A 22,572-nucleotide genomic window follows, 5' to 3' on the forward strand; every position below is an offset into this window, starting at 1 on the left:
AATTATTGAACCATGATATTATTGCTGACTGGAAATATATATCCTTGGAATTATGTGACTTTCTCAGAGATGTCAATATGTTACTTCACAAATGCAAACTAAGCCTTTAGTAAGTAACCAGTCAACTGAAATTTAATTGCATATAAATAGACCAGCAATATATATCGTTTTCATAATTAAGATAATATCTTTTGGCATCTCCCTTATGGTATGTTTAAAATCTTGCATTACTGTGAAATTTGTACTTTTTACAATTACTGGTACCATTATAGACTTATTGAATTAATTTTGAAGGGTGAGATGTGACATCCAACAACAAGAAGGGCATGACTAATTACACTGAACATCAAAAACATTTTGAAGATGTTATTTAGTAATCCTAAAACATCAATTATAGACTAACTCTTCTATGACTTGCACTGAATATCCATGGAATATTTTGCATGTTAAGTTGCTATCAATGTGATTTCCAAATAGTGTCATACTGTCCGCATGGCATCCAGGAGTAATGTGAAAGGGACGGACATCCATACATCTCCTTAACAATCAAACTGAAGAATTATTACTGAGCAGGACAGTCCATGACAAAAATTGATTCATTAAGAATAATTAATTCAATGGCAAATCAGATACAAAGGGTGAAATAAAAAATGGGAAAATAAGATTAGATTGAGAGAGAGACAGAGATATTGCCCACAGCTTTTCAGCTCAGAACTATCGCTAGACTTGATCATTTTACATTGGGCATCGGGCTAGAGAAGAAGAAGCTGGTGTTGCACCATAAATGGGATAGAATAGTTTGTGGCCCATTTATTTCCTATCCAATATCGGATTTGACTAGCCTCCTCCTTTGATACAGCAACCATAAATGAAGGGTAATGGACATGCAAACCCTGCTGAATGGCATTTTGCAAGAACTGCTCAAAATGTCAAGACATTTGGAAGTTAGTACTAGCTTTGTCTTGCGCAAAACTAGCAAGAACATGTGCCCATCTCCGTTTCAAAATTTGTGATCTCAGTCATCATTTACTGAACATTGGTTGAGGTCTTAGCTGTGATTGCACATAGAGAAGCCATCTGACAGTTGACCTGGCATTCAAATTGGCATAAAGCCCAATTGGCATAATGGCTGTGGCTACTAGTGTTCAAATGGACTTTGGGGGTGTCATAGCACTCCAGTAATCCTTTCTCCAACAGGTTGAGATGGTGACTGGCTTCCACCTAGGGAAGTGTCTGGGATGATTAATCTGCTGGCCTTTGCCAATTCCATCATTGGCATTCTGCCTGTGCCATTCCTGTTGCCTGACTGCTGGCATGTACAGACTGCTACCTGTTGTGGGGTGGTAGCACTTTGAATCTGAAACATTTTAAGTCTAGAGTTGCTCGAGGTTATCTTCAACAACCACTTCCCACCTACTTTACTGCAAGTGACTAACCTTCTACTCTCTTGGTTGCAGCCAGCTGCATAAGAACAGTAAGGCTGGCAAAGGCATAAAAAAGCAGGCACAGAAATCGATGTAAAAACATGGGGGGAACGCAGTTTTTTGGGGACTGCGCGCGCGTATGCGCACACACTCGAAATATCGTCCGTGGGCCCTATGGCCGGTAACATTGGCAACAGACCTGGTTGGTGACCGACTCCGAACTCCAGCAACAGCATCTTCGACCGCCCCGAATCGAGGGGCTTCAATCGGCCCGTTCGCGGGTCCTTTCATCGCCCGGCGGGGGCTTCAACATTGTGGGGGAGGACAGCAGCTTCACCCAGTAACCTGAGTATATTCAGGGTACTGGGTGAAGGTGCTGCCCTCTCTCACAATGCCAACTGCAAGGACACAGGTGGAGTATCAAGTGATTCCACGCTTGTTACTTCACCTGTGCCCTTAATACATATTAACTGAGAATATAGTTTTCACACAGCTTCATAAGCAAAATAACTTTGAATGAAAAGATATTTTGAAGATTGTGAATTTTTCTGTCAATGGTGTAATTTCCAATCCGCGGGGGTTGCTTCTCCATACTGATTCAAATAACTTTCAATAAAAACAGTAATCAGTCCAGCATTTAACTGGAAACACCCAGCAGGTTAGCAGCATCTGTGGAAAGAGAAGCAGAGTTATCGTTGAAGATGCATTGTCAATACACCTCCACAAATTGGAGGAGCAGCACCTCATATTTCGCTTAGGTAGTTTACACCCAGCGATATGAATATTGACTACTCCAATTTCAGATAGTCCTTGCTTTTTCCCTCCTTCCCCTCCCGGCTCTCCCGCAGCCTACTGCCTCCGCCTCTTCCTTTCTTTTTCCTGCCCCCACCCTCCCCCCATCATCAGTCTGAAAAGCCTAAGGGTAGATTGCCTCTGCAAACATTTTTGCCTACCTCCTTCGCTCCGTAGATGCTGCCTATAACCAGCACGGAGGCCATCTTTCTCCATGCCGCATTTTTTTTTTTCCCCTTAGTCCCACCTGCCTGCACTCATACCATAACCCTCCATTCCCTTCTCATCCATATGCCTATCCAATTTATTTTTAAATGATACCAATGAACCTGCCTCCACCATTTCCACTGGAAGCTCATTCCACACCGCTACCACTCTCTGAGTAAAAATTACCTACTATTAATTAATTTTTAAGTTCTTCACTTTTATTAGTTTTGGTTTCGGTTATATCTAACATATTTTTGGTGACTTTTCATTGGATGAAAGACAGAACATTTTGTTTGAAGCCTTCATATTTCTCACAATTCAGATGATGATTTCTGTTGTTTCAACATCTGGCTGATCTATGTTCACATACATTACTATTTTTATTGTGTAGTTGAGACTTAAGAAATGCACCCACATTTTATGCACTGCAGTCATTATAATGTTAAGCCCCTTTCCATCTGTTGTACTTTATTGCTCTGTAGATCTACTGCAATTATTTGGTTTAAACGGAAACAGATCTTTGTTATGTGGGTTCAGAGCAGAAACATGCATTTAGGTCTTATCTGAAATTATTTATCTTTTTTCATGGTTGCATGAACACTATTTTCTCACAGTACAATTTCCTTTGAATACGCATCATTTATTTTTGAATATTTATACTTAAGCTTATCTGAGTCAACGGGGGATGATGATGTGTATTGTTTAGTTTTCATATCCAGGCAATGAATATGCTTGGTGTACTTTTCAATATATGTTATAGATTATGCAACTATTGAACATTGCATTTTAAATTCCATCCTTTAGACACTGATTAATTCTTATTTTTATGGTTTTGATGGAATCATTGAATGATACAACACAGGGTCATTTGTGTCCAGCCATAATCATTACAGTGCACTTAGCAGAATTTGGGGAAAATTACTTGAATAAAAAGATAGACAAGATTGACTACAACAACTAAAACCGCTTCAAGAAAAGTAAAGTGTCATTTGAGTACTATTTTGCCTATTCTTGTATTTATATTTTCATTTGCCTTGCCTTTTGACATGTTCCTAATTATAATGAAAGCTAAAGCAAAAAATGCATATAATGGTCTAGAAATCCCACTGCAGCCAAAATGGTCAGACACTATGAATTTGAATAGTGCCGATCTCTCCAGCTGGAATTGTAGGGCATCACAGCTTTTTGTGGTTGTGAAGGTGCCAACTGGCTCTGAGGCAGGGTCTGGAAGTCAGTGACATGAAGGATGGACACGGGGATGTGGGGTGGCGGGAGGGAGATAAATCCCATGAGATTTGCACCATAGGTGTAAGCTACTGCCAAAACATGAGAAACTTGCTTCCCTCGGCATGATTTCACGCAGCCCACTAAGTATGTTCTCTTGGTGGTAAAAATTCAATTTCGGGTTACAAATTTATAAAATTATTTTTTTTTTAATGAGTATCCAACTATCTATCTATCAATGTTGTGATCGCAAGTTATTATTTCTATCTGGAGCAGAAAAGAAGTAGGGCCCTGTGGAGTATTGTTGAGCTGAGGGATCTAGGAGTATAGGTAGAACACAAAGTGCTGGAGTACCTTGTGTTTAAGAGGGAACTGCAGATGCTGGAGAATCGAAGGTTACACAGAAAAGCTGGAGAAACTCAGCGGGTGCAGCAGCATCTATGGAGTGAAGGAAATAGGCAACGTTTCGGGCTGGAGTACCTTAGTGGGTCAGGCAGCAAACGGGACGACATGAACAGCCATTTTTTGGGGTAAGTGAGCTTTCTTCAGAGTACAAGATTATTGGTACATATTCCCAAAAAGTATTGTCATAGATAGATAGGGCAGTAACGAAGGATTTTGGTACATTGACCATTAATCAGACCAGTGATTCTTGAAGTTGGGATGTTTTGTTACAGTTGTATGACATTGGTGAGGCCGTATTTGGAGTTTTGTCTCCATGCTATAGGATGGATGTCATTTAGTTGGAAAGAGTGCAGAGACGATTTACGGGAGTCCTAGGGTGAGGTTGGGCAGGCTAGGATTTTATTCCTTGGAATGCAGGATGCTGAGGGTGATCTTAAAGAGGTGTATATGATCATGAGGGGAATAGATAGGGTGAATGCATAGAGTTTATAACAGGATAGGGGGGTCAAGAATCAGAGGAGATAGGTTTAAGATGAAAGGGGCAAGATATAATAAGAATCTGAGGGGAAACTTTCTCACAAAGACTGTGATGGGTATATGGAACGAGCTGCAATACGATGTATTGTTTAAGAAGGAACTGCAGATGCTGGAAAAATCGAAGGTAGATAATAATGCTGGAGAAACTCAGCGGGTGAGGCAGCATTCGATGCTGCCTCACCCTCTGAGTTTCTCCAGCATTTTTGTCTACATGCAATAGGATGTAGTTGAGGCAGATACTCTAATAGCATAAAAAAGTTATCTTAGATAGGTACATGATTAGGAAAGGTTTGGAAGGATATCGGCCAAATGCGGGCAAATGGGACTAGCTTGGGACATCTTGGTCAGTGTGAAAGAGTTGGGCCGAAGACCCTGGTTCCATGCTATTAGAATGCATGGCACTATGACTCTAAGTAGAGGTCTGTCTGGTATAAAATTAAAAACCTGGATCTAATCACACCCTACCCTCACCATCTGAATCTGTTCCAAATCTGAATATCTGATATCAAATACAGGAACGTCCCAAATATTGTGTCTTTGTGCATTTGTGCTGAAAGTACTGACTTTACAAAACCCGCCCAAGCCTAAGTATAAGAAGACATCCAGTTTGGCTTAGGGTAGAAAGTCGGGTTCTGCAGAAAAGTTCCCTTTCAAAATAACTCTACTAAACAAGTTGGTATTGCAGTGCAAAGGAACATGGCAATCAAAGGATTCTGGGTGTGTATAACAGCCGAAGAGTGCAATTGGTAATCCCTCACATATTTTGTATGTTTTTTGGCATATTTTCTTCTAAATGTCATTCCATAAAGTAGGTTTGTATGGATTTCTTTGTTTTCTGTGATGCCATGCCTGTTGAGATAGGGGAGGTGATGATATCACAGGATTGGCCACAGCAGATATCCATCTGGGCTGGTTGCGAGGTTAAAATTCATCTTAACCCTGAACTTTTACAGGCAGTGATGACAACTAATTCACAAAGATGAAAAACTGCTGTCTGCTTCAATATTTAATAGATACCAGTGCGGTGAAAAGATAAGTTTAACAAACTTGAGTCATGAATATTATTGATTGTAAAAACGTTGTATCAGGCAAAAGTGACGTTTTTAAGAGGACTATTAAATAGTAGTCTTTGAAAATTAAGATTTTGCAATTTGGCACAGTAATTAAGTATGTACCATTGAGAAAGCTACAAATGCAAAAATTAAGTGCTGAGCACTGACGCCTACATTGAAATGATGATCATCATATTTTATGGTCAATTGTTTGATATTTGACATCTTTGATTGCCAAATATAACTCAGGAGTTTAATTGGAAATGAAAAACTTTTGTCGTTATCATTGCTCTTAAAGATTATGATGAGTACACAAACATAACTGCATTTTTTTATAGAATATAAGCTAGCTCGTTTAAATGTAATTGGAGATGTTATTAATGTATCTTCTGTTGTGTATTTGGTTGTCAGATTAATTCAAAGACAGTTATGAATTTGGAGCAAGACCGGCCATTCGTTTGCAGTGCTCCAGGTTGTGCCCAGGTGATTATTTACTGATTAAATAAATGATAAGCTATCTAAACCGAGAAGTAATGTTTACTTGTGACTAACTGGCAATCATAGTATTGGTATTGCATAAACTAATGACACATATATTCCATTATTGTAAATTATATTTAAGCCATTTGTCAATGTGCATTGTATATCTTTAAAACTGAGAGGCATCAAGGTGCTGCAGGTATCGACTGGCCAATAGATGGTGCTGTAAACATAACAGAGGCTGCTGGAGATTGGCACTGCTGAGGCCTGCTTCCTGGCAGGAGGCTGCAAGCAGAGGAAGGCTGCAACAATTTGTGTGAATCGGGTTTCTAGAAGGACAGCACAACCTCAATGACGCTTCGATCAGGAACTGAGAGGTGACCTAGTGCAGTTTTCGGACAGTGCAGCAACAATTGATTAAAATATTGGAATAGCTCTTCTGATTTTAAAAGAATTCCATGATAAAGTTTTGATTCACTTCAGTGCTCCTCTACAAAATTAAATTCATGACTTCTCATGGAGTCATAGTCATAGAGCTTGGAAACAAGCCCTTTGGCCTAACTTTCCCACGCCGACCAACATGCTCCATCTACACTAGTTCCACCTGCCCACACATGACCCATATCCGTTTACTAACACTCTCCTCTGCCTAGCAGAGCTGGTCCTTACCCTTAATAACTTCTCCTTCGACTCCTCCCAATTTAATCAAATCCAAGGTGTAGCTATGGGCACTCGCATGGGTCCCAGCTATGCCTGCCTCTTTGTACGGTACGACGAACAATCACTGTTCCAGGCGTCCACTGGCCCTATCCCCGAACTCTACCTCCGCTACATTGACAACTGCATCAGTGCTACCTCCTGCACCAATGCAGAACTCACTGACTTCATTAACCTCACGATTAATTTTCATCCTGCACTCAAATTCACTTGGACCATCTCCGACATCTCCCTACGGTTTCTAGATCTCACCATCTCCACCACAGGAAACAGACTATTGACTGCCATCTATTACAAACCTAATGACTCTCATGGCTATCTAGACTACACTTCTTCCCACCCTGCTTCCTGTAAAGACTATATCTCCTACTCCCAATTCCTCTGTCTACGCCACATCTGCGTCCAGGATGAGGTTTTTCATACCAGGTCATCGGAGATGTCCTCATTCTTAAAGGGAAGGGGGGTTCCCCTCTTCCATTATAGATGCTCTCACTAGGGTCTCCTCAATATCCCGCAGCTCAATTCTTGCTTCCCCTGCCCCCATTCATAACAAGGACAGAGTCCCCCTTGTCCTCACCTTCCACCCATCAGCTGTCACATACAACATATAATCCTGACATTTTCGCCATCTCCAACGGGATCCCACTACTGGGCACATCTTCCCATCTCCCCCCCTTTCTGCTTTCTGCAGAGACCGTTCTCTCCACAACTGCCAGGCCAACTCATCCATTCCCACCCAAACCACCCCCTCCCCAGGTACTTTCCCCTGCAACCGCAGGAGATGCAACACCTGTTCCTTTACCTCCCCCCTCCACTCCTTCCAAGGACCCCGACAGTCTTTTCAGATGAGGTAGAGGTTCATTTGCACCTCCTCCAATCCCATCTACTGTATCCACTGTTCCAGGTGTCAACTTCTGCACATCGACGAGACCAAGCAAAGGCTCGGCAATTGTTTTGCTGAACACCTCCGCTCAGTCCACCTTAACCTACCTGATCTCCCGGTTGCTCAGCACTTTAACTCTCCCTCCCATTCCCAATCTGACCTTTCTGTCCTCTGCCTCATCCATTGTCAGTGAGGCCCAGTGCAAATTGGAGGAACTGCACCTCATATTTTGCTTGGGTAGCTTACACCCCAGCGGTATGAACATTGACTACTCTAACTTCAAGTAGCTCTTGCTTTTCCTCTCTCTCCATCCCCTCCCCTTCCTATTTCTCCCACAAGTCTTACTGTCTCGGACACTCCCCTGACATCAGTCTGAAGAAGGGTCTCGGCCTGAAACGTCACCCATTCTTTCCCTCCAGAGATGCTGCCTGTCCCGCTGAGTTACATTTACATTAGTTATATTTTGTGTCTGCCCATATCCATCTAACCCTATCCAAATGTCTCTTAAAAATTATGATGGTATCAGCCTTAACTACTTGGTCTGGCAGTCCCTTCCATATAACCACCACGTTTTGTGTAAAAAAAGTTCCTATTAAATCATTCCCCGCCTTCTCTTCGCCAGAACGCTCCACTATTACCCACTGCATACTCCCTCAATCCCCAAAGTTCCACGTGTACCCTCCTGAAACTTTGTTTGGAAGTTAGCAAGCAGATGGCTTGTGTCTTCTTCCCATCTTATCAAAAGAGAATTGAAGTCAAGGACTTTAAGTAGCTTGAACTTCAGACGAGTGAGTCAATTCACCTCTAAAGCTGCACAGTTTCTATTCTTTCCTTAAATCTACCCCAGGTTAAAGTTCACCTCAGTTTCCTACATTTGTGTGCCTGATCAGTTTATCTTCTGCCTCTATTCTACTTCATACGACCATGGTGTTTTATCATGATTTTCTCTGGTGTGATCCATTGCGGAGTCCGTGATGTTAATGTTCACAGCGCCATGTTCTGTCAGTGTGGAAAATCTATCCACATGCCTGTTTTCCTTTCTGAGACTTCCACATATTCATCTAAAACATTTTTTTTTTCAAATTCTGCTTAAATTCCTTGAAGAGTTCTGTGTTTCAATTTTAGTGTCCAACAAGGTACCTGAGACATAACAACACAAATTCCTCCAACCTCTTAATGATGTTACTTAATTTATTTCAACTAACATGGGGACCAGCAAGGGAATACCAGAGAAAAGTGTACAATAATTATCTTTCTATCATGACCTTGGAATGATGAAACATTTTGGAATGAGGCTTGATTATGCTTTATGTTGTCCAGCAGATCTGGAAACAAATGCCAAAACTAAGATTTTGGCCATAAATGTTTGGATGAGTCAGATTCCATTGAACTGAAGAAAGTGGAGGCAAGAACCACACCAGAGTATAGAGCCAGGGTGAGGGTGAGTGGGGACTTCCAATGAGAAGTCACTCTCGCATCAGAGGTGGAGGCAAGGGTCTGCTTGGTCAGAGCTGTATTGCAAAAACGTCATGGTTAATGGCCAACAGCTTGTTCATGGTGAACTTTGCGGAGTATTTACAAATTTAAGTGTTTCAGCAAGAGATACAAAAGGGAGTGGGGTAATATGACAGAAAGGGATGGGTTAGCATGTTATTTTTAAAAATAGAAATGCAAGAATGTGGGTATAGATAGGAAGACAATCATTTATTGTCCCTTCATAATTGCCCTTAGGAAAGCTATAATAAGCACTTTCTTAAGCGTTCCTACATAGCATTACTCCCAACCTGCTGTTAATTAGGGAGTTCCAGGATTTAATTCTGATGTGCAATAGAAGTTTTGAATTTGGAGAACGCTATCAAAGAAGCCTTGTTATGTTTCTTCAATGCATTTTTTATTTGAATGCCACACTACGCCAAGGTGTTGCAAGGTGATTCTATGAGGTACCAAAATGACAATAATGGATCAATGATGGAAGGAGTGAGCATTGGGTTAGGTTGAGTTTGACTGAAGTAGATTATGTGTTATTTGGTGGTGTAGAACCTCCTGATTATTGATGAGTTGATTTCATCCAGAAAAGTAGAGAATATTCTATTATTGCCTTGATTGTAGAATGTGCCTTAGGACTGACTAACTTTGAATTCATAGCAACATTTTTGTCAGTGTCAGAGAGTCATAGAGTAATTATGTTATAAATGCCTAAACATGTAGTCCCACTTCTCTGTGCCTGGCCCTTATCTCTCCAAACCTTTCACATCATGTACCTGTCATCTTTTAAATGTCATAATTGTAACTACCTCTACCATTTTTCAGACTTATTCAAGGGAAAATACTGCTGTTATTTGGCTTATCTATGCCCCTCATAATTTTATAAACTTGTATAAGGTCACACTTCAGTCTCCTACACTCCAGAGAAAAATGACTCGGCCTATCCATCTTCTCCTCACAACCTTCTAGACTCATTAACATCCTCATAAATCTTTTTGCACCCCTGTCCAGTTTAATGACACCCTTCCTTTAGCAGGGTGACCAGAACTGTACACAGTGCTGCAAATGTGGCCTCACCGACATCTTGTACAGCTGTAACATAAGGTTCCAACCATGTAGTCAATACAAGGACTGATGAAGGCAAACATACCAAACACATTCAACACCCAGCCCATTTGTGTTGCTAATTTCATGGAACTATGTAGTTGCATCCCTAGGTCTCTCAGGTCTGCAATGCTCCCCAGGCACTATCATTTACTGGATGTCCTGCATTTGTTTTTACCAAAATGCAACACCTAGTATTTATCTGAATTAAATTCCAACAGTCTTAGCAAAATTGAACTTATGGACATGAATGAAGTCACTGTCAGTCAGGGAGAATTCTCTCCTTTGCCTGAAGTATTGCTCACCTGGTAGAAAACTGCTCAAAGCTCAACTTGGCTCTGCACTTTAGTAAAGCAGTGATTCAAGGCTACAATCAACTGCCTACAGCTTCCCTTTATTGGAAGCTCAACATTGGGGATATTTGCTCATATGTTTGCATATCCTGTCTTTCAGAATTCAGGAGGTGAATAACAGGGTCATGCAAGAGGACATGACTTGCGAGCATATGAATTAGGAGCAAGAGTAAGCAACTTTGCTATTATAGTCAGGCAGGTAAACCTGTGCTGAACTAGAGCAGAGATAGATGTGCCTGGTTCTAGAGTACAAGTCCAGTGTAGTTGGCTGCTTGTTCCTATCATGTGAATAAACTCAGTTGGTTGAAGTGTGGTTCTTTAATGTTGAGGGTTTAGGTGTGATTAAAATAAATCTGTCACTTGGCACTTGTGGCTGAAGGTGTCACAAATGTCTGTTTCACCTAAGCAGTGGTGGGGGGGGGGGGGGTTCTTGAATTTAGACAATGAAGAAACAATGGCAACTATAAAGACAGAATAGCACATGTCTCATTCTTATTCATACACATGTGTGTGTCTTATATACACAAATGTATCCCATTTGCATGCTGTCCTTATCCATCTTGGTGGCAGAGGTCACAGATTTGGGAGATGTTGTTCGAGTGAGTAGTGTGGGTGCATGTCTGCACATTGGAGATGGTACACAGTGTGGTTGCTGCGAGCTGATGATGAGGGAATGAATGTTCAGGGTGGAGCATGGGGTGCCATTCAAATGGATTCCTTTATCCTTGATGCTGCTGAAGTTTGTGAGATTTGTTGGAACTGCCCTCATTCAGGCAAAATATTCTACTTTTAAATAAAATTATGCACTTTTTCAACTATATGCTGAGTTAGATTACCGTGCTCCCATATTCTTCTTTAGTTTTCAGGTTTGCATATGATGTGTTGATGAAGACATTTTAGGTGGAAATGCATAATATTTTGAAATGTTTATAGAAAAAGCAGAGTGCAAAGCAAACTGCATGAGAGTGTTTTGATTTCCCTTGTCTGCAGGGACGACGGATTGATAATGTGAGTTGATGATATGGTATGACTGCTTGTAGGCCAGTTGGTGGCGATTTTGTAAATGCTTATTCATGCCTTTAAAATTTGCCACAAAATCTGGTGGACAGAATTGTGCCATTCACTGATTTCTGATTTATGCCCTGGATATTATAATGCAGTGCATACATTTTGAAGGATAGCCCTGTTTGTTAACATAGTATACCAGGCTGCAATGAAGACAGACTTCTTAATAGCTTTCACTCAAAATAGTCATTTCAATTGAAACTTGACAAAATGCATTCAGCCCTCTTCAGGGTACTTTTTTTACTAATTAGTTGAGGAAGTGTAGCTCAGATAAACCTTGTGAATAAGGAGTCATGGATGATTGCAGATGCTGGAAATTTGAGTAAAAGAAAAACTGCTGGAGGAATAGAATAGAATAGAATAGTTTATTTATTGTCATTGTAACATGAACCATGTACAACGAAATTTGAAAATGTCAGCCAGTCAGTGCACCATTTAAACATTTCTAAAAGCTAACGATACATACAAGATAAAATATTAAAAGATAATCAACTAAAATAAATATCACGAAAATAGCACGCATAAACACCCAACCCTCCATCCTTCTGTCGATTTCACTTTATACCACAGTCCCTTAGTTTGTGAGATCTCGCCCCTGCGTTCCTTGGCGGCTAATTTAGTGCTTTTATAGCATGGGGTAAAAACTTTTTTTTTAGTCTGTTCGTCCTTGTCCTTGTAGATCTGTACCGTCTGCCTGACGGCAACAGTTCAAACAGGGAGTGTCCGGGGTGGGAAATGTCCTTTATGATACTCTGGGATTTTTTGGTGCAGATGAACTGTGTAAGTCCTCCAAGGTAAGGAATATGGCAGCCGAGCAATCCTCTGGGCGTTTTGTCAATGGCCCTCTGGACGCGCTTTACTCTGAGTTGCTGTGCAGCTGGTGTACCACACGCATACACAGTATGTTAGTATGCTCTCAATGCCTTTAAACCGATAAAAGGACAGCAGACAGAATCTCTGAGTGATGTTTTCTGCCCTGAGCACCCTCAGGAAGTGCATACTTTCTGCTGGACCTTTTTAACAGCAGCGCAGCTGGTGTTCACGCTCCACGTCAGGTCCTCCTCAATATGGATTCCCAGGAAGCGGAAATCCGCCACCCTCTCCACACAGTCCCCTCTGATAGTCAATGGTACCATGTCTGTTTTATTCTTCCTAAAGTCTATTATTAATTCCTTTGTCTTTAAGAACTCAGCAGGTCAGGTGGCATCTTTGGATTCATGTCGGCAGCTTTCTTCAGACTCAGACCTTGTGAATAATGCATGCTCAGACTCCGCTGCATTCTTAGATAAAATGTCATGGTGTCATGGAGTCATAGAGTTATTCAGTGTTGAAACAAAACCTTCAGCCCAACTTATCCACACCGATCAACATGTCCCATCTACACTACTCTTACCTGCCTGCATTTGGCCCATATCCCTCTTAACTTATCCTATATATGTATTGAAATGTTTCTTTAATGTGGCGATAGCACCTGCCTCAACTACCTTCTCTGCAACTCGTTCCATATATAGCCTTCGTGTTAAATAATTATCCTCCAGGTTCACATTAAATCTTTCCCTCCCCCCTCACCTTAAACCTCTGTCCTCTAGTTCTCGATTCTCCTACTTTGTGTAAGAGACCTGATCTATTCCTCTCATTATTTTGTACTCCTTTCCCTTATTCTCCTGCGCTCCAAGGAACAGAGTCCTAGCCTGCTCAACCTCTCCCTGTAGCCCAGGCCCTAGGGTCCAGGCAACATCCTCGTAAATCTTCTATGCATACTTTCCAGTTTCACAACATCTTTCCTGCAACATGGTAATGGAGAAACATCCAGTCCTACAAAGTACCAGGGGAGTTTTATGGGTGAGGACCATCTGCCTGCATATTATGCAACAGCTGCAATAAGATGTTTAAAGCCCAAAGGGGGTATTGTGCAATGAAGGAATGGAGAGTCACATAATTACATTTTTTAATAAGTTGATAATTTATCTAGTGTACATTAAAATCCCAGGCTGAGCCCAAAAAATGCAAGTTTGGCCAGCCTATTTAAGCACATCTCTGCTGAACATAAGCTAGCGTCCTCAGAATTCCTGGGTTAAGAGTTCATCTGAAATAAGAATTTAATGAAAGTACATGGAACACCAAGCATCAGTTGTTACATAATAGACAGCCACATGGCCCATTCTCATGAAACTCTCCTGGAAACCTTGCCACAGGCTGGACAATGACACATCCCTAGACCAGTCTACTTGGTGGCATATTGAAAATAAGAACAGAATACCAGGAAAAGATACAAAGTGCCGGAGTAACTCATTGGGTTGGTCAGCATCCTTGGGGACATGGATAGGTGACAGGTTGGGTTGTTTTTTTGTCTTCGGACTCAGACTTCACAATGTCGGATCCTTGGTTTCTCTGGCAAGAGTTCACTTACTTTTGCAATTACTTTTAGACACTTCTCTGATGATTCCTGTTAAAAGTATGAAATAAATATCCCTTTTTTTTTCGCGATGTAAAACGTGTCAGTAGATTCTAAATTCATAAAGGAAAAGAATGGTAAGAATTGACACCAGTTCACTGCCCTATAATTTTGTCGAATCATTTTGGGAAGATATGTGAGACAGATGTGCAGAAAAAAAATGCCAAAATGATTCCAGGGATGAATGGCTTTAGTTACAAGGATAGACTGGAGGAACTGATTCTGTTTGCTTTGGATCTGAAGAGGACACTAGGGGATATGATAGCAATGTTTTCTTTAAATAATTTCCAACTTTCTGGCTAAAAATCACGATCACCTTCATGTTGATGCCTTTTCTCATAGCAAGACAGGCAGTTCAGCATTCACCCTTTGGATAAGGCCAAGCTGCTTCCAGAGACATGTCAGATGCTGGAAACTTGGGCAAATAGGCTACAGACACTCAGGTTGGGGTGAATGTTATTGGCATTACTGTGATCAAATCGTATGCTTTGTGTTATATCTGCAGATGACCCAAATAAGCAATCGATCAGGTTCTGCCTGGTTGCCAAATAAAGTACTGTTAAATATGTGCAAAAATGATAGCAGAGATAATATAAAAATGATGCAAAGTGCTGGAGTAACCCAGCGGGTCAGGCTACATGTCTGGAGAACATAGATAAGCGATGTTTCAGGTCGGGACCCCTCTTCAGACATCCTTGTGTCTGCAGACATAATATACTGGACAGTTACTAGTACAATTCGAATTTATGATAAATCAATAGTAATACTTAGGATTACAAAGAGGATGTATTGCATGAACATTTTGTTAAAGGGGCACAGATATAACACGACACATAAAGATTTTTTGTCACAAGGAAGAGGGAAAGCAGGCTCGAGGAGGCTCTTCTGGTGCATGGGCCTCATAATATCAGGTATTACTGCATACATTTACTTTTCAAAGACATGTTGATTTACTCTGAAATGTTGTGCAAATTATAGAAATTGCTTGCAATTTTGGGGTGATGACTGTTAAAGTTAGATCAATTGGCAAATGCCAACAATTTGGTATTTCTAATAGATCAGTTTCTATCTTATTTTGAAAAATTATTAGTCGGAAACTATTTTTTTACAATTCTATTAAAATTAACTGCCTGGATTGTTCGTAACGCTTGGTTAGCACCAATATATAAACAATTTTTGTTTGTCTGACAGAGGTTTCCAACGGAGGACCACCTCATGATTCACAGCCATAAACATGAAATGACTTTGAAGTTTCCAGCGATAAAAACAGACAATATTTTATCAGGTTAGTGAATATTACCTGACAATTAGAATCACAGAATGTTTAAATGTGGAGAGCTGTTTTGATCCTAAATGTTTATTACAATCTTTGCACATGACTACTCTGATAAACTACTCTAATATGTACTTGAATTAGTATAATGATAACATTTGCACCCGGATCCATTTAGTAATATTTTGTAATTATAATCATAATTATAAAATATAATCAAAAGCATCACAATGCAACTGTCCGTACAAAATGGATTTTAAGTCAGGAGCTCACTCACTTGCGGCAGGATATCCATCCTCTGTTCCGCTCTTTTAACAACAATACTTATGTAGTTGGTCCATTTGACCTTCCGATCGATGGTGATGCTCAGGAGTCTTCAGAAGACATTTCAAGGTTAGGTAGTTAGACTCTCTTTAGTTGGAGATGCCAAGAGATTTTGTGCCACCAATGTTACTTCCCGCTTATCTTTTGACCATATCAGGCTGCATGCAGGCCTGGGCTGCATCATTTACTGATGGGTTGCGAATGGAATGGAATGTTTTGCAATCATCTCCAAGCATTTCCAATTCTGGTGTTTTGATGAGTGGAAAGCTATTGGTGAAACAGCTGAATATGATGCGTTTGGACAGTAGTTCTCATAGAACTGTATTCCACACAAGGCATCTAATCACACACTCAGCCCTTGCAATCAACTGAAGTGCAACCAGCTACAAAAACAGTAGAAGAAAGAAGGCTGGAACTTTGGCAGTCCATTTTAGCATGGCTTACATTAAGGCCAAAACTGAGAGGCTGGGGCAAGCCTGACATGCTAGTGCCTCATCTTTCCCACCGACAACGAGGGGCTCTGCCCACACATAGCGGCAAGGACTGAGCTACAAGGATAAACCTGAGACTGGCAGCTCCTCCTCTCAAGGCAAGGGTGAGTGACAGGGAGAAGGCTGAGATCGCCACGCCTCTTCCTTTGAGACCGGGACTGAGCTGGCGGGACAAGCTCGGGATTGCCAATGTACCGCGCATATGCCCTGACGACGAGGAACAGTGACCCCATGTGGTGCTGGACTTTCTTGTCACTGTAAATAAAACATATTATGTGAGCTCACCCTAATTCTGCGCCGAGAGAATTTCAATACTATGGACCAGTCTTAATTGTTGGCATTTTCCCTTCCTGAGGGCAAGCATGATTAAGATATTGGTGCATTCATAAATCTTGAACTAGGTTATCACCAAATGCACATTGACACAGACCACCATTGTCCAGTAGTGGAGTATACATTTTGGTATTTCTCCACAACTTAAGAAGAGGATCCACTTGAATAACTTGCACCAGGTCCTCAAGGGTTGCTTTAGTGCTTATAAATGTTTTAGGTTTTATTTAAATATCGATGTTTGTACTATAATGCATGTTGCCCTGGGATGGAAGAATAGTGTGGAAAGATGCCACAGAAATGAGAAAATATGTATACTTTAATTTATATTTTGGCGTGATATTTCCATGAAGGATCTTGAGATGTTTGTTGATTTTGGGGAGGAGCTTTAGGGAGGAGCGAAGGATGGGAAGCATTTTGGCTCAAGAATTATTCACTTTTCCTCCTTGGATTGACAACGTTAGGTTTTGACAGCCAGCTGAGTTAACCAGCCAGCTGTCAAAAGTTTTTCTTCATATATTTCCTGGTCAGTGATTTTTCTGACCCCCCCCCCCCCCCCCCGCCCCTTTTATGTGAAGGGGCTAGTGAAGAATTTATAAGTTTCTGCCCTGCCACAGGGGCTTGGCTGACTTCATTATGGAGTCTCCAACAGTGGACGAATAAGGCAATAGAAATTGGATCAGCTCATCAGCAATGAGAGCAGGTTGCACCCCACTCATCACAAGGTCAGTTTTTCTACAGTTATTACACCTAGAAATTTAGACTAAACCTTGCCTAAAGCAGTAGATATGTTACCCAATTTTTGCCAATCTTTCTAAGTTGTAGCTCCATCATTTAGTCAGAGAGACCATTTCCTTCAATTTTAGATCATCTGGCTTGAAGAGCAAAGAGAACATTGCGGCTATAAAGCCGATCTATGTTGGAAAATGATTGGTTGGAGAATAACCTGTATTTCGTCTTGTTTTGGTATTGAACTGAATTAATAATCTAATAAATTTCTTTGTAGATCAGACCCCGACCCCTACCCGGTTTCTGAAGAATTGCGAAGAAGTTGGACTCTTTAACGAACTTGCATGTTCTTTAGAGCAGGAGTTTAGGAAAGCACAGGAAGAGGAGGACAATAAAAGGGTATGTGAATATCATTATAAAAATGTCTGCATATTTCCGCTCCAGATTGACAGGTAATATTTTGAGGTACTTCAATGTTCTCTCATAAATAACAGCCTATTACAGTAATAGTGATTTCAAGGCAAATTTTGTGCACATTTTGATTAATTATTTTATATGTACTTTTCAGATATTTGTTAGCAAACAGAAATCACTTAATCAATAAACAGTAAGAATCCTCATCATGGATCATTCCTGGGATCACTGGCCAGTGGGATAATTATTTGAATATAATGACACAATACATTTCTCCGACTGTGTTAAAATGTAATTTTAAGCATCATTATGTCCTTGCCCTCAGCGTCTCTGATTGCAGAAGAAAATAATTGGTAAGATTTCTGTGATAGAAACTCAGCAAGGATAACATAAAAATGTTTGCTAAATCTACGGTCGATCAAGTTAAAAACTAATGTCTTGGTTTAAATTCCCCTGGTCTCATATTTCTTTTTATCCCTCCTCTTTCCCCTCTACTCGTCTCCTTCCAATCACATTCTTCCCCTGGCTCTTCATTTCACTCATCTTCTTCCTTTGTCTCCTTTACACCTTTGCAATTATCCCCATCCATTGCTAATCAACCCCTCCTTCCTCACCTGGATCCACCTGTCACTTGCTATGCGTTGCTCCACCCCCACCTCGCTTTTACAGTTATCTTCCACCCCAAACCCCATCAATATGAAGGATGGTCCCAACTCAAAACATCGTCTATCCGTTCCCTCCACGTATGTTGCCTGACCTGTTGCGTTTCTCCAGCATGTTTTGCTCATGATTCCGGCACCTGCAGTTTCTTATGTCACCAGAAACAGGTCACTTGGCCCATCATACCCATGCTGACTATTGTGGTTACTTGGACTAAACATGCAGCCAGAAAGTAATGTTCTGTGGCATCAGTCAAGAAAAGGGAGAGTTTTGGCAGGATATCTTTATAATTTCTAGTCCAACTGGTCAATAATCAGATTCACTGCTTCATTGGGTGCTGGTTGGAAAAATAATCTGCAGGAAGCTGCAGTCAGGAATGGTATGGAGCAAAGAGATCAGTGTTTATGTTGATGGTGAAGGCTGGAAATTGTGGGTTGGCTGGAGAGGTTAGCTGAAGATTACAACAGAGGGCAGAGATGATATGATTGATAGAAGGGTGACCGAAGGCTAGCTTGAAGGATAGAAGGAAATGACAGAATTTCATTCTTTAAGGTTGAATATGAAATTACTTCCCTGCTTGAGCCAATACCTTTCTAACTTTTCACCGGCAGCTTCCTTAGTTCCTTTTGGAAATTTTAAATTTTGATTTAGGTGCCAATGCATCGGGAGTTTCATTAAAATATTATAATAATGTCTAACCTCTCTAAATAGTGGAGATGGTAATCCTTGCAACTTGTATTTTTCTGGTGTTGGGGTATTTATTTTATTTATGGCTCAGAGTTAACGTCCTTGATTTGTGCTTTTGCCATGAAACATCGTGGAAATGATGGAGTTGTGGGACTTGATATTCACTAAAAGTTGATCGAATGACTATCACAGGTAGAGCATTTTTGCAAAAGGAACTCGTTTATAATTATACGAGTTTTTTAAATTAATTGGCAGATCTTGCACAAAAGCAGAGCATAATATATGAAATAAACTCACACATAGCATCTTCTGTGTCAGTGCAATGATTTATGAAAATGTTGCACCTCAAAGTGGGGACCAGCATCATAACAAAATAAGTACCATTGGCAGAGATGTTGGAATATCTACATACGTATGGCACACAACATTGACCTAATACATTGGCTCTTTCTGTCTTCACAAATGCTAATTAACCAGTATTTTCCAACATTTTTCATCTTTATTTCTACCATGGATATGTGCTGGATTTTTCAAGCCGAATCCAGCTGTCTTGAGGTGGGGGATATATAAACATATATAACAGAGGAGTTCCTTGCTCTGAGGAAAAGGAAGGAAAATAAACTAATAGTATTTCTACTATTACAAATAACCATTACCAACTAGATATTAATTCTGGAAGATAGAACAGATGGGGAGCTAGAAAAGATACCAATTCCTTTAATCTGGGAACAGTGTTTACTTCCAAAATGGGGAGAGTAATGTTAAAATGAAAGAGTGTAACAAAATATAGAAAAACAGCTATTTGCGTTTTATCTTGATAATTTTGGCAAATGTCCTGAAACATTTTGCACCAAAGTAAAATTATACTGACACATGAGCCAATAATTATAAAAACTAAATTCTCATTCCTTGAGTTTATAGAAAATGGCCTCAATGCAACAAGGTAAATACAGTTTATACAAGCCCATAGTCTGGTCCTGGCGATCATATTCAAATAAAAAAGTTAAATCAAAGTTATAATGCCAATTCCATGTTGAATTGAGTCAAAAATGTAATATGTGTAGCCAGGTAATGAAGTTCATGTCTTTGTAGATTCATGTTCCTTAGCTGGGAGTAAATTTATTCCTCAGCTGTGAGTAAATCTGTGGAATTAATTGCCACAGAAGGCTGTGAAGACCGTCAATGGACAGTGATAGATAGATTCTTGATTTGTGCGGGTGTCAGGAGTTATGGAGAGAGGGCAGGAGAATGAGGTGAAGAGGCATGATAGATCAGCCATGATTAAATGGCGTAGGCTTGATGGGCCAAATTGTCTAATTCTGCTCCTATCACTTATGAACTTATGAGCATAATGAAAAGATTGTGTGATATACAAGGAGCTACTAATTTGCTATTGCCTGTTTCTTTTTGCCTCATGATAAAAGTTAAAATGATTCCTATGTTTACTGAGCTTTACACCTGAAATTAAGTTTAAAAAGTGGTCAGATGATACATTGGACCTTTTGGAGGTTTGCACAAGTCATTCATTCAGTTATATCTATCTCTTATACCAAAACCCACCATTGAATGATATATCTGGCATCAACCAAATGATGACGTTCTAAAAATGACAAAAACACACACGACCTGTTAGCTCCTGCAAAATCATCTTTGCTGATATTAGGTGATGGATTTCCAAAGTAGAGGTGTGCTCCCACAGAGCAAACAAACAATGGCAGGTTACACACGGAGATATCTTTCTGCCAACATCCCAAAGTACATGATGTCTTACCAGCCTGATGGACCCATCAGAGGTGTCAGTGCACCTGCGTATCACTGAAAGTGTGCTTCTCTGAGTCATAACAATTGTGAGACTTCATGGGGTCTCTGATCATTAAATCAGGCATTGAAGAAGTAACTTTCCACTAATTGCTGTCTACTGCTCAGTTGGTCAACCAGCATGCCTTAATTTGGATATGACATGGAAAAACTATGAGATCAGTAAAGGCACAGAATGTACCAACTAAACTTGCTGAGCCCTGAAAGACTGAAGGTTCTTGGTATTGGAGTGCATTGGTTCAATAGACGAACCCAATGCCTACAATGGGGTAGAGGTGAGGCAGACAGTACCCTAGCTTATGGAAGGATTATTCAGAAGCTGAATAACAGAGGGGAAGAAGCTGCTCTTGGGTGCATGTTTTCAAGCTTCTGTACTTTCGGCCGGATGGGAGCAGGGAGAAGAAAGAATGACTGGGGTGGGGCAGGCCTCTATTTTTTTTGCTGAACTTCATCTTGTCATTGTTTGTGAATTGGCCCCTCACAGTGGTGTCATCTGCAAACTTGTAGATGTGGCTAGAGCCAAATTTGGCCGTAGCATCGTGAGTGTATAGGGAGTATAGTAGTGAACTGAGAACGCAACCTGTGATAGAGAATGAAGACTTTAAATGAGAAATAAGCAGGATGGAGTGTAATGAAACATTCAAATGAAATGATTTGAATTGAGCTGGATACAGGCTAAGGTGTGATTTGGAGAGAAGGCCCACCGTGATATATAAGAGCATTGCTAAGAAAATAACATATCTTGCATTATTATCTTTTAATCGTATGGAAATTGGGTAAGATGTAGTCCAGGCCATGAAATAAATGTGTACTCTTTCCAGTATTTGTTAAATGACCGCAAGGTAAATGAATCTGGACATTTTCAATTCACGTTCATGATATGAACGCAATAAGTGATCTTCATGAGAGGCACATAAAACATTAGACCTGTTATGCTGAACATCAACATTTTTATCAATAGCATTTGTGATATTTTAAAAGGTGTTTTCTCATCTAATTGAAATACGATGCAGCTTTACAGGAAGAGAGATGTTAACATTTGAACTGCTTCTAATTAACTTAGAAATTGAAAAGGGAGCAGAAGAGATTCACCAGGATGTTATGTGGACTTGTGGGCTTGAGTTATAGGGAGAGGCTGGTTAGGCTGGGACTTTTTTTATTTGGAGTGCAGCAGGCTGAGGATGACCTAATTGAGGTGTATAAAATCAAGAGGGGCATGGATAAAGTTAACAATCACAGTCTTTTTTTTTTCTATGGAAGAGGATTCTAAAGCTGGAGGGCATCAGCTTAAGATGAGAGGGAAATGTCCAAGAGGGGCCTTAGGGGCAACTCTTGCACTCAGGTGGTAGTCTCTATCTGGAACGAGCTGGCAGAGAAAGCTATAGAAGAAGAAATAATTACAATTTAAAGGACTTAGTGGGCTATGGGCCAAATGCAGGCAAATGGAGCTAGCCTCGAATGCCAACTTGATGGCTATGGCCAGGTTGGACCGAAGAGCCTGTTTCCATGCAGTATGGCTTTATCACTCTCCGTGACTCTGCTTTTATACACTTCCTGCCTGAAGGTTTTCGGTTTATAGATTGAGAATTAATCTAGAACCTCTGATCCGTGTTGACATAACTTTATTGCAGGAGTTTACTATCTTAATCAGGTGATTGAATTT

The 22,572-nt window shown here is 40.5% G+C and overlaps 1 protein-coding gene across 3 annotated transcripts in view; it reads left to right on the top strand.

Moving 5' to 3' along the window:
* creb5b (cAMP responsive element binding protein 5b) overlaps window positions 1–22,572 on the top strand; it is a 299,242-nt gene that overhangs the window by 34,246 nt on the left and 242,424 nt on the right. For 2 of the 3 annotated variants that reach the window (XM_055659968.1, XM_055659958.1), the window contains 3 exons: window positions 6,053–6,124; window positions 15,375–15,468; window positions 17,608–17,729. In XM_055659968.1, coding sequence (XP_055515943.1) covers window positions 6,071–6,124; window positions 15,375–15,468; window positions 17,608–17,729 — 270 coding nt within the window. In that variant the 5' untranslated portion in view covers window positions 6,053–6,070. The remainder of the gene's footprint in view (window positions 1–6,052; window positions 6,125–15,374; window positions 15,469–17,607; window positions 17,730–22,572) is intronic. The other variant, XM_055659976.1, reaches the window with a different exon arrangement.

The sequence above is a fragment of the Leucoraja erinacea genome, chromosome 2 (assembly GCF_028641065.1).
Source record: "Leucoraja erinacea ecotype New England chromosome 2, Leri_hhj_1, whole genome shotgun sequence".
Taxonomy (NCBI): Eukaryota; Metazoa; Chordata; class Chondrichthyes; order Rajiformes; family Rajidae; genus Leucoraja; species Leucoraja erinaceus.